The 12,876-nt window shown below is 40.4% G+C and overlaps 2 protein-coding genes across 3 annotated transcripts; both read left to right on the forward strand.

Annotated features, from left to right (window-relative positions):
• Nucleotides 1-322: 322 nt before the first annotated feature.
• h3f3b.1 (H3 histone, family 3B.1) lies at nucleotides 323-2,822 on the forward strand. The gene is made up of 4 exons (XM_053321382.1): nucleotides 323-422; nucleotides 1,344-1,487; nucleotides 1,662-1,815; nucleotides 1,901-2,822. The coding sequence occupies exons 2-4, from the start codon at nucleotides 1,360-1,362 to the stop codon at nucleotides 2,027-2,029; spliced, it is 411 nt and encodes a 136-aa protein (XP_053177357.1). The 5' UTR covers nucleotides 323-422; nucleotides 1,344-1,359; the 3' UTR covers nucleotides 2,030-2,822.
• Nucleotides 347-7,375, forward strand: LOC128360853 (histone H3.3A). 2 transcript variants are annotated; one of them, XM_053321384.1, is made up of 4 exons: nucleotides 347-422; nucleotides 4,667-4,810; nucleotides 5,107-5,260; nucleotides 5,847-7,375. In XM_053321384.1, exons 2-4 carry the CDS (start codon nucleotides 4,683-4,685, stop codon nucleotides 5,973-5,975), a joined length of 411 nt encoding a protein of 136 aa, XP_053177359.1. In that variant the 5' UTR covers nucleotides 347-422; nucleotides 4,667-4,682; the 3' UTR covers nucleotides 5,976-7,375. The 2 variants fall into 2 exon arrangements, with proteins under 2 accessions (XP_053177359.1, XP_053177358.1); XM_053321383.1 differs by lacking the exon at nucleotides 347-422 and adding an exon at nucleotides 3,611-3,768.
• Nucleotides 7,376-12,876: the final 5,501 nt, after the last annotated feature.

Here is a 12,876-nt window from a genome sequence, read left to right on the forward strand (position 1 = left end):
GTAAAAAAAAGGTGAATTCAGTATTAAAAGTGTGACAGGCTGAATGTATCTCACTTTATAGTCCCAGTCCAGTACTGGCAGTGCTTTAGCTGCCTTTTTTCTTTCCAGGTAAAATACCACAAAATATGTATATTTTTAAAAACTCAAAAAAAACCTTAACTAACAAATCTTTGAATAATCAAGGTTAATGTAAACTTGTTGCACCCGTTTTGAACACAAAGTGTGTTCATGTTGTTTATCATGTTGCTGCATGTGTGTAATATGTTTGTCCCAAATGCATCATGGGAAACGTGTCTCCTATTGCTTTCCTATGTTCTTTCCTTTTTTTTCCTCCCTTCGTTTTATTGCGAGAACAACGCTTTAGAGACACTCAAGAATAAAATCCTCATTTAAAGCTGCAATCTTTCACTAACTTTTCAAAGGTAAGTATCACCATTTCTGTAAAAGTCCAGTCTATCATTTCATGTTAGGTTAGTTGTCGGATGGACGTGTTTTTTCGTTTATTTTCGATGAAAAAGAAAACGCAGAGCTATTATCTGCCTGCTCGGGGAGTCAGGGACCTAAAAAGCACTTGTGATCTGGTCGAATTTGACTCGGAAATGCGCCTAAAGTGAGGGGTCATCTGACAAAATATTGTTCACCAATTGATCCCCTGATATGTCTAGTGTCTTCTCCAAAAAGTATATCCCACTTTCATGCCGCGGTTTTTATACTCTTCGATCGTTTTTATCATCACCCTCTTCGTTTGCTACAACGGTTTTTTCCTTCCCGTTTACATTCTTCTAGCCAGCAGCCAGCCATCATCTTTAGATGTGTTAGTTTGCGGACACGAGGCAGCCGGCGAGGGCGGTGTCGCTTGGTTTTCCTGTATAATAGCTCATTCTGAATAAAAAATCAAGGCTTGTGTTGAGCCGGGGCGCGCACTGTGAAGAAACGAGCGAACCCACGTTCAGTGCGCAAGGGGCGGGGTTTAACTGAGGGATCATCACGCTGTGATTGGTCCAAAGGTCCACAACATCTCTCCCCTCTGGGTCGAATACAGAAGGTGATTGGCTTATGCGTGAAAAAGGTCTTTGATGATAGGATGCCCTCGCTGTCAGTCATGTTACAGTCATTGCATAAGCAGCCTAGGAGACTGTTTGAAAACATTTTAGGCTCCTCATGAAGAATTATTTTGTAGCCGGCAAATTGAGAAGAAGTGTCCGTCATGTTGGTGTAAAGTTTTAAATCAGTGTAAATACACCTGTTTTCATCCTTCATGTCCTGTATTTATGAACTATTTTGCTCCACATTAGACATTAAAGTGTACTTTTACTAAACTAAACTTTCCTATGTGCCCTCAGGTGATCTGTAGTAGACATGGCCCGTACCAAGCAAACTGCCCGTAAATCCACTGGAGGCAAAGCTCCGCGTAAGCAGCTGGCCACAAAGGCTGCCCGCAAGAGCGCCCCTTCCACTGGTGGTGTGAAGAAGCCCCATCGCTACAGGTGAGAGCCTCAAACCTCCACACACCCAGTGTGGCTATATTGTTGCTTGCTTATTAATGTACTTGTACTACTGTGTGGCCAGTGTATATTGTGCAGGTGGACTGTAATTTGGAGAACATCCCTGGTGGAGTTGATAACCTATTCAAACACCTATTTTTTTCCTCTCCTCTCCAGGCCTGGTACTGTGGCTCTGCGTGAGATCCGTCGTTATCAGAAGTCCACTGAGCTGCTGATCCGCAAGCTGCCCTTCCAGCGCCTGGTGAGAGAAATCGCCCAGGACTTCAAGACCGATCTGCGTTTCCAGAGTGCAGCCATTGGAGCTCTGCAGGTCAGTATACCTCAAAAACAGAAAATTCTTAATCTGATATGTTTGTATCATTCCACCTCTAAATATTTGACTCTGTCATCTGCAGGAGGCCAGCGAGGCTTACCTGGTGGGTCTGTTTGAGGACACCAACCTGTGCGCCATCCACGCCAAACGTGTCACCATCATGCCCAAAGACATCCAGCTGGCACGTCGTATCCGCGGGGAGCGTGCTTAAAATGTTTTCTGATTTAGTATTATATGCTGTTCTCTTGTCCCTTCACCTCTCTTTCCAACCCTTTCCTTCATCTATACTTAGTTAGTAGTTTGGTTTGAGGTTCTATATATATCATATGATTGTGATAACCGTAAATGTGTGATCATGTCTTCTTTGGTGCTACTAGTAGCAGAGTTTCTTCCTTAGAGGTATCTTCATGTAAGTTTGAAACATTGAATCACAGTTACACTCCTCACTTCTAACTAGCTAGCTCACAGGAATGCCTTGTAATCTCTATGAATAAGGCGTTTTTGCAAGCCAAGAATAGTGCGTGATTTGGAATGAGCATAGGAAATAGCATTAAGGCTGAGACATTTTCATCATCAGATGGACATACACATTGATATAATGGGTCTTCTGATTATTTTTTTAAATAGAAATTTGTTGTAAAAGTAGTAGTTTTTCTTTTTTTTTACAGTAATGGTGTATTTCTACTGTTTAATGTATCAAAATCCAAACGTTTGATTCTGGTTGTCAATTACAAACGTCATTGTGCGATGATGACACTGCATGGTTTGACAGACTACAAGCGGCATATATGTAGCAGACCTATGCTGATCATATTATGATTTTCAGCCACGTAATTATGTCCAGGTAATGTTTTGACTTTTTGTTCCTCTCTCAGGTTGATATGATAACCTATTTTTTTTCTACTGTGTTTATTTGATTTATGTTTTTCGGTCATTTTTAAAAGCAAAATATTTGTACTCCGAAATTCACATACAAACATAATAAACAGATTCTTGTGGTTAAATGATTTGTCTGAGTGAATATATACTTCTGATGATTTACATTGAAGCCAACTCAATTAGTTAATTGACAGGAAAATAATCTACAAATGTGAAGACAAAGTGCCATTAATCCCTTAATTAATGCTCTTTTGTTTTTGCTGTGATACTAAAATTAATAGTTTGGAATCTTGCAATTAGGTTAGCCTTTTGAGGTTAATAAAAGTATGTTACCTTGTACTTTAGAATATTGTAATTCACTATTTTATAAAAAAATAAATAAATGTATGGACAAATTAGTTTAAATTAGTTAATAGTATAATATTCCTAAATACATATTCTGTCAGATTGAATAATTATTTTCTTTTTATTAAAAAAAAAAAAAAAATCCAGACACAAATTCTCTGAAACACTTTATTGTAAATTAAATTCAAAACACTTATGCAAAACACAATTCATGATTTTTTGCTTTTAAATGAAGTTTAAAAAAAATCTCTAAATCGTCTAAAATAGTTAGAAAACAGCCAGCTTGGAAGAAACACCAAATCCTTTAACACACCATTTCTAAACAGATCGACAGTTTTAATCTAATTAATGGTTACAGCGCTTTAAAACAGCGGTGGAAACTATCACTAATAGTAACTTTTTAACCACTTTCTGCGTCGCCACAGCGTTTAAAAACACTCCAAACAGCAGCCGCGCGTCCATTAAACACTAAAACTAAAACGTACAAACACCGACTTATTGAACAAGATGTTTAAAAACTACTAAAGACTGGCATCGAGCAGTAAAAAAGAGTCAAAGTGACAAGTAACCACAGAAATGTTGTGCACGCTGTTGCATTGTGGGGACAGATGATTGACGCGGCGGCCATTTTCCCGCTGGACGCTGCTTCCCATTGTGGATACGAAGAAGAAAATAAAGAGACAAGCGGAACATTTCTCACGACTTCTACTCACTTTTCCCCCCTAGGTAAGCCTCTTTACACACGCCACTCTGTGTGTGAATCAACTTTGTATTTTTCTGTAGTAAATTGTTCCGTTTCTGGGCTGATTTAACAGAGAAAAAGCTGTTATTTTCCGTCGTGTGTGTGAAGATAACAAACACGGCTGAAGCGACGGTGAAATGCAGTCTTTCCTGCAGCCGTTCAGATGACGAAAAATTCGGTTTCAAATTATGCGCCGGTTCAGCTCGGTACTACGCAGCCGTTAGGGGCCGTTCAGCTTCCCGAAGCCTATCTATGAGTTCCTTGAACTGTCTGCTTTGTTGTTCTCTCATTTTCCGATACACTGGAACAGCGGTTATTCGTAAAATTGAAGTTGTTTAGGTGCTACTCCTTAGCTCTTCTGCCCTGGGTCTTTATCCCGTTTGCGCATCAAACCGCCGCCATCATCAGAGCGGGGTAGGCGGACCTAGCAACAGTGGAAGGCAGCCGTACAGCCCGCCCCATTTGAGCACTCCGCTTGCTGATTGGCTGATATGTTATATTTATAGGAACGTATTGGTCTAGCAGCCAATAGCATCGTCGTTCATGTTTGATTGATGGTTGCCGGATAGAGAGCGACTTGTATGTTTACTAACCTGAAAGTTCACTTAGTTCAAGCTGCTTGTTAAAATTTAATAAGCCTTATATAATATGTATCCTTAATTGTCCCTCACAACAGCAATGTCAACTTAAGATGTAATTATCGGGCTTTTAAAAATACAATAATGAGCACAATATTTTGCTATATGTATGTTACCCATGTTTGCATATTCAGTTTTAAGTAGATGTTCAAAACGTTTTGGAGCATGTGCACATTAATCCAACCAAATTCACTGATTTGTTTGTCCACCCCCCCCCCCTTTTTTTTTCTCCTATCTTCTTCAGGTGATCTGTAGTAGTCATGGCCCGTACCAAGCAGACTGCCCGTAAGTCCACTGGAGGCAAAGCCCCACGTAAACAGCTGGCCACAAAGGCTGCTCGCAAGAGCGCCCCTTCCACTGGTGGTGTGAAGAAGCCCCATCGCTACAGGTCAGACCAGAAAAAAGCTCCCAGACAAATGGTTTCACTCTGACTTTGGCCAAAAGTATACTGTATGTCAGATCATGAGCATTACAATTATATTGGCAAAAATCAGAAGGAAAACAACGGATCAGTTGTTTCTAGACATGAAAGGAGTGCGGAAAAAATTCAATCAAACAAACTGTAGGTACCCTGCTTTTTGTAGTGTGGTTTCAGGGCAGTTTACGTAAGAAGAATTTTGTACAACCTGGTACTGTTTCCCCATATCCTCCTTACATGACAAAATGTTTCAATGTATTGTGAAGGCCTGGTACTGTGGCTCTGCGTGAGATCCGTCGTTATCAGAAGTCCACTGAGCTGCTGATTCGCAAGCTGCCCTTCCAGCGCCTGGTGAGAGAAATTGCCCAGGACTTCAAGACTGATCTGCGTTTCCAGAGTGCAGCCATTGGAGCTCTGCAGGTCAGTGTTAAGATGAAACTCATACTATGGACTCATTGCTTACTAACCGATAATATTGTGAATCCCAAGTGCACTTTATATTGTACATGGTTACAATACTGTTACAAAGCTGGGCAATTTTAAGAAAAGAGATAAGAGCAGTACCACATACTGAGTAAAAGAAAGTGTAATTACAATGGGAAACTATTAAAATCAATGTCTGCAGTATAATAATCATGGTAAAAAGAAATTATGAAAGTAAAACAGTAACAACAATCAAGCTGACTGCATGTACACATCAAATATAACCACATGAACATTGGGAAATGTGTAAATTAGCATATATACAATACAGATAGTGCAAAATGCATGGTGTATCCATATAAGCAGGTCTGCTGAAGGCTTTACTGTACATACACTGTTCATAAAACTATGCAGATGCAGCTACGACTTCAGTGAATGTTATTTTTTAGACATTAAGTCTTAAGAAAGTGCTGAAAGTAAAGACAAAATAAGTTACTAAAACCAAAAGTGACTGATCAATGAATCAGCTAATCATTTCAGATATGCTGACAAGTGTTGCTTGTTCTGTGTCCCTCATCTGCAGGAGGCCAGCGAGGCTTACCTGGTGGGTCTGTTTGAGGACACCAACCTGTGCGCCATCCACGCCAAACGTGTCACCATCATGCCCAAAGACATCCAGCTGGCACGTCGCATCCGCGGGGAGCGTGCTTAAACACCCTCTCCTCCTCCTCCTCCTCCTCCTGATCCTTTTCACCTCCTCCTGCCCTTCCTTCACCAGTCTGTCTCTCCATCCCTCTGCCCCTCACCCGCTCCCCGCCTCCCTCTCTCCCTGTGTTAGTAGTGTGTAGAGGAAAACTGATTATATTATGAATAAAGTGTATAGTCGTGTTTTTCTTAGTGCTCTTGGCAGCAGACTTCTAGGATACTCTCTTTCTGTGCATGTATCGACTCTTTGGTGATGAGATCTCCTTAAGTACACACATCTCCTGGTTCGCACTGTTTCTATTCAGACACGCAGGTGAGGGTGAGAGGATGATGCGTGGATATAACAAGGAAAATGGACTAGAACAATGCAGACTTGGAGGGACAGACAGGAGGAGAGGATGGGTATTTGTCTGCTGGGGGACTCTTGTCTCCTCTCTACAGCAGGGTGCTACAAGAACTTACTTGTTCCTCTTCTCCTGCTATCTATGCTCTGCCAGCCTCCGCTGTCAAACATGCAGAGGTGACTGTTAGTCTCATCTGTTGTAGGCCGGGGCTGGATTTTCTGTCCCTGAATGTGTCTGCGTGAGTGTTTGCTCTCATCACCACAGTAAATTGTATACAATCCATCAGCATCTTTGGAGAAGTTGATTTAAGATTACCATATTGATCATCGCTGTCATTCATCATGTTAGTTTTTTTTCTTCCAAATAAGACTTACACATGGGATTTCTTTTTCACTGCAATCTATTTGTGGATGAGATGGAGATGGGGGGATGAATCAGATTCAAACAGAACAAAAACAAACAAAAAAAACAGATTTGAACTATTTTTTCTACTGAAATGTGGAGCTACTGAATCGTTCTGGCACCAACGTTTAAATCCTCTTGTAGATGCTCTTTTCCTGACTGACAGAAGAGTTTCACCTCACCTGTTTTTGTGGTGTTCCAATTGGTTTTATCTAATTATTTTACCCAAAGCTCGAGCGCTCAAGCATGGTGTCAGAGATACTTTTTTAACCGTGGCTCATTTTCTAATAAAGGACCTTTTTATAACAAAGGTTCATTAAGGTTTGTAATGTTCTCCAAAACCAAAAGATCTCAAGATTTTTTAAAACAAAGCAACTGATTAAAATGTGAAAATGTATCGTAAATCAGTGTTACATGACAGATAATAATAGTCATGTTTTCTGTAAACGTCCCCCCTTTGCCTCTATTTTTTCCTCCAGATCAGTTTGATCATCTGTGTACTGTTTCTCAGGTTGGCTCGTCACCCTTTTAACTTAATTTTTATTTTTTTGCTCAATTTGATTTTCTTTTTTGAAATGTTGAGGATGATGTTTCAATTAAACAATGTTTGTAATTTCCAGATTTGTCATATAAGGTGGTAATAAATGGATGTTACACACACTCTCTTGTCTCAATGGTCGATACACTTGCTTTATTTTTTCTTACTAAAAGAAGATTATTTTTTTTTAATTATAGCAATCTATTTGTTAGAGGTAATAAGATAAAAGCTTAAGCATGGTAATTGTTTTGATTGAGTTGGCTTTGAGGAAGACGATAATCTAGTAATAAACCACATATTGAGCCACACTGGACATACAGTATGTATATTATATATATGTAGTATTACAAACACAAACATTTGAGATTCAAATACATATGGAAGTCATTGCTGTGACAGCAACAACCCAGGAAATGCAAAATCAGAGCCGTAAGATCAGTTATTGCCCCCAGTTATTTTTTATTATCAGGCTGAAGCAATAAGTGTCACTATTTCCTGCTTTGGAAGAAATGGTTCATGCCTCTACATGTTCACACATCAGGAAAAACCACTCTCGGATCACAAAAACACGTTTTCTTCTTAGGTTCTTTGACTGTCATATAACATGGCCCATACTTATAGATGGAAAACATTCTAAAAGAAAAAAAAGTTAAGTATATTTTCTTTGGCCTGTAAATAAATGATTGGGCACCTAAAGTGAGCCCTCATCTCATGCTGCTAGCAGTTGTAACACTAGATGGCAGTAGAGCACCTTGTTTGTGTTGGTAAAATCAACTCTGGAGTGGACCTGCTGCTGATGTTACAGTGTGTTAAAAGCTTGGAGTGAAGCAGGACAGCACTTATGTGCATTAGATGAAATGAATAATATATTGGTGCAGTTTTAATGTATGGTAATATGTAATCAGTCCTATAATGTCTGTGTAAAATATGCACATTTTGACATAACTTTTCACCTTAGACAGCGAAACACACACACATGCACATGTATTATTCACATATCTCTGACCTTAGTCTTTAAATCACTTTAAAGTGAAATTCTAAAAGGGATCTTGGCCTTTGCACATTTTTGTTTGATGTTAAAATATTACCTAGAAGTGACTTCTATGAATTCCCTGTTTCCCATTATGCTGACTGATATCACACACGCACATGAGAGACTCTGGCATTACAATTAATATCCCTTTCTGGGTTGACATCATTCCCCTCATTAGTGTTTCATTTCATCCTTCTACTTCCTTGATTAAAAGGGATAAAGCCATGCCCTCAGCCATATTCATTACAATGAAACACACACACACACACACACACACACACACACACACACACACACACACACACACACACACACACACACACACACACACACACACAGAAACACACACATTCACCAATGTCATGTGGCCTCAGTCATACTCATTACAATGAAACACACATAGACAAACAAACATCTAATCAAACACCAGCCTTTAATCCTGTTGTTTTGAATGGACGTCACAGCATGGATGTATGGACAAAGACACACACACACACACACACACACACACACACACACACACACACACACACACATAATAAAGCAACAGTCAGGGTGAATGACATCTGGAAATGTGATTTTAAAATCGGTGTCACTTTGGATCCAAGGTTCAAATGTTATTGGTGAATCACAAATTTAATCATTCACAATGATCCAAATATTCAATGGATGAAAGGCCCTGTACTTCTGTCAATCATCAATACAATAATATCTATCATCTAAGAGTTACAATAAATTACAATGGTGTTCTAATGTGAAGCATATTGATTTATTAGCAAATACTCTTCTCTTCTCATCCTGTCTCAAATGCTTTAAATTAAATAATTTATTTCTTTGGATTAAAAAGCAGCTAACCATTAACTAATCTAACTTCAGGAATTAATGGCAGGATATCAAAGAACCATTTCTTTTGGAACAGGAGTCAGGTCTTTGTTATTTTAAAAAGAAGTCTGAAAAATTATGAATTATGATTATTGCATTTTCTTATAAGCACAAAATAAAAATATTTTTCCCACCAAGTTCTTGGTTTTTCAAGTTTTAAGTAGCTGAACTCTACTGTAGGAATACTTCGATGATCCAAACGTTATCTTTTATTTGCCACTACACTTCTACTTGCAACATGAACCTCTCATATTTTCTAATCTGTACATCTGGAGTTTATTTCATTAAAAACCTAGAGTGTGATGTGGCAGTATGATGATGTGACCAGTCAGAGGCAGCATGGTGCTCTAATTACTGAGCATATAATGTCACATGTCCGTGCATCTAAAGAATTTCGTGCATAGTTATTTTTTTCTAATTTTATGTCTTTGTCCGTGTGTGCTTGCGTGTGTGCGCACGCGCACAACTGTGCGTTCACCTTCCCCAAGGTCTGCGTAGTGGCGCTCCATCTGTGGCACTCAGGGGATTACAGCCAATCTGTCTGTCTGCCGCTCAAAGTGCTGACCGTCAGACCAGCACCAGATTAACACAGTGCTGGGATTGGTAGAGGGGGGTGAGGGGGAACAGCGGGTGGAGCATGGTTGAGGGTGAGGAGAGATGGAGAGATTGGGTGGTGGTGAGGGGGTGGCGGTGGGGAGGGGGCGGGGTGGATGGATGTTGAGGAAGAGAGATGTGTGTGTGTGTGTGTGTGTGTGTTAGGGAAGGTGGGGGGTTGTAAGGGGGCACGTTGACAGGCAGACCCTCAGATTAGTACACAACTGGTACAGTGTGTGTGTGTGTGTGTGTGTGTGTGTGTGTGTGTGTGTGTGTGTGTGTGTTTGGGAAGGAGGGAGAAGGGCTTATCATCATAAAGTAGAGAGAGACAGAAGGGAAGAAGGATAGACGTATATAGTGGGTGCATTGATGGGGGGCCTTAGAGTTAACAGGAGACTCCAGAATGAGCAGGTCCAAAAATACTTCATGACTGGAACACACCAGACTATGAGTGTATTTGGGTGGAGAAACAGAGATACAGACAGGTGGATTGTAGAGCTACTAGACCAGATTGAGGCACCTTAACATGTAAATGTTTGAACATTTATTGATTTGATGTGGAAACAGAAGCTGTAATCATAGTCTGTGTACAGTTAAGCTGTCAGTATGCTTCATTAGATATGATTGTCAGAAAGTTGTACACCTTTGGAAATTCCCACCCCCAACACCCTCTCTACATAAGAAATATGAGAGGCTGCATCCAACAATTTCGTTAGCTTATCGACACTGGCACTCCATCATTCATGCCCACAGCCCACTTGGTGGAGTGATTGGCCAGCTGTGTGTAGATGCGAGAGTAAGGAGGGTTTAACTCTATCAAGCTCTCTTTATTCATTCTCTACACAACTATAACTATTTGTGTGATATACTGAGTACAACACTAGAGAAGCCTTCTGACAGTGTGCATCATTATCCCAAATGTCATATGAACTACTTCTTTTTGAGCATAACCCTGCCTTAAAGCTGGACAGCAGGATTTTTGTCTCCCCCTTCTGGCAGTGAGAATAATTACAAACTCGCTATCAACACGTTTAAGACTGCTCCGCCATAACCTCCGTCATCACTACAGTTGCAGCAATAAAATGGGGGATAAATAGTTTTGAGTGTCACACAACCCCCACAAAATGACTCTTTTGATTATCAGAATTTAATCTATTGGGTTTGATAACATTTGAAGATACATTATTTTATCTCTATTCAAGTTAGCAGAGCGCTAACCAGAAGTTAGCTGGTCGGCCAGCAGAAGTCTCTGGTGTGCATTCTCTGCTCATAGAGCATGTGCATTGTGCATCCATCACAGGAATGTCAAAATCGACACCAGATTCAAAAACTCTGTATACTGTGAAACACAGAGATTTGTGGTGGTGGGCTCTATCAGCATTGTGTGAACTGGTTTGGCAAGTGCTTGAATATAACAGACGCTTATATTTAAAAGTTCTGCACTGCAGGTTTACAACACAATGAAAATCTTCCTCTACAGAGTTGGGTTGATCAGAAACATTCCCCCCTAGTGTAGGCAACTAAAATATAAGGGCCCCACTATACTTGGAACCAATTGTTCAGTCAAAAGTGTTTGTACATATATAGTTTCATACTCTGACTCACTCCACAAATAACCAACCAGTTACTGCATGAAGTGGTCATGATAGTCAGTTTGTCTTTTTCAAAAATTTAAAAAATGAGGCCTAGGTGGGATGATCAGAGAGAGATGGGGTAGTGGTAAGAGGGAACAGGGAGGGTGAAGGGGGGGTGAGTGGGTTCAGACTAGATGAGCACACCACTACTGAGATTATGGTAGTGTAGTAGTGCACAAAAGGACAGGGCGGGTGGGGGTTCTGGGGAACCTGAGGGTGGGGGTGCGGAGGGAGTCGGGAATTGCTCTCAGGGATTAACCGCGTCCAGCCATTAGCACAGCCTGGTAGATAACTAGCAACACAGCAGGGTTCATTGCAGCCACACACACTGTTTAACAAGGCCTGCTGTTAATGAAACACTACATGGTGTTTTGTAAGAAGAACATACATGGCCTACTCTGGCTCTGATATTCTTACCCTAAAACTTAACAAACCCAACCAACAAAGGCAACGAGTTCTAGCCAATCAGAGACAGAGTCTTGCCAAGAAAAGCACTGGGATCCATAATAATGTGGTTCTTATTGATAACATGTTAGGTTTAGACTACGCATTCTGTAGACACTGAGTTTATGCTTCTGATGATTATAAATCCAATATTTACTTGTTTTAGTTTTTTTTCTCCTTCCAGTTGGGCAGCTAGTTACACTTGGCCTATCAGAGCTTGTCTTCTTGAAACTTATGCTGGGTTGGTGAGAGGAGTTAGACTCAACCATACAGGCTATTAGGCTTTACGCTGATCTGATCGGCTATATCAGATCGGCCGATATTTTGCATTTTATGCAATTTGTAAGATTGGCTGTAATGTCTTAATTCGCAGATCCGATCAATGTCGTCACGTTGAAACTTTTTGCAGATGCTCCCGTTGCATATATTGCAGATGGCTTGTGTTTTATCTGTCTCATTTACTCCAAAGAAGTTCCACACCCCCGACATGTTTGTTTGAATCCGACAGTTAGTTTTGAGCCCTGTCACGATGTGACGGACAATAAAGTTTTTTGAATCTTGAATCATTAGCTGTCGGTTTCAAACAAACATGTGGGTGTTGTGGGCAGACGGATAAAACACAAGCTATTTGCAATCAGTGCAACACTAAAGTACCTCGTGGGGAAGCATCTGCAAAATGTTTCAACACCACAAATGTACCTGGACAGGGAACACGAGGAGGAGCATGTCGAGTTTAAGAAACGGAGCATGGACAAAGAAGACGTGATCGGATCGGTGATCGGATCGGTGATCGGATCGGTGATCGGTTTATTTAAACTCACTAATCGGTAAAGCCTACAGGCCATATCACAATGGTAAGAGAGAGCAAGGTTTTTTTTAAATGGTGAAAGCAGGGAAGTGCTGCATAATTAGATGTTAGTGGGTTCAGCAATACAACCAACCCTCTCACCCTTTTACACAGAATAATTAGTTTGTTGCATTTTTTGACTCAGTGTTCGCAGCATGCTAGGGTAAGTTTCTAGTTTTCCACTAGAGTG

Source organism: Scomber japonicus, chromosome 6, assembly GCF_027409825.1.
Source record: "Scomber japonicus isolate fScoJap1 chromosome 6, fScoJap1.pri, whole genome shotgun sequence".
Taxonomy (NCBI): Eukaryota; Metazoa; Chordata; class Actinopteri; order Scombriformes; family Scombridae; genus Scomber; species Scomber japonicus.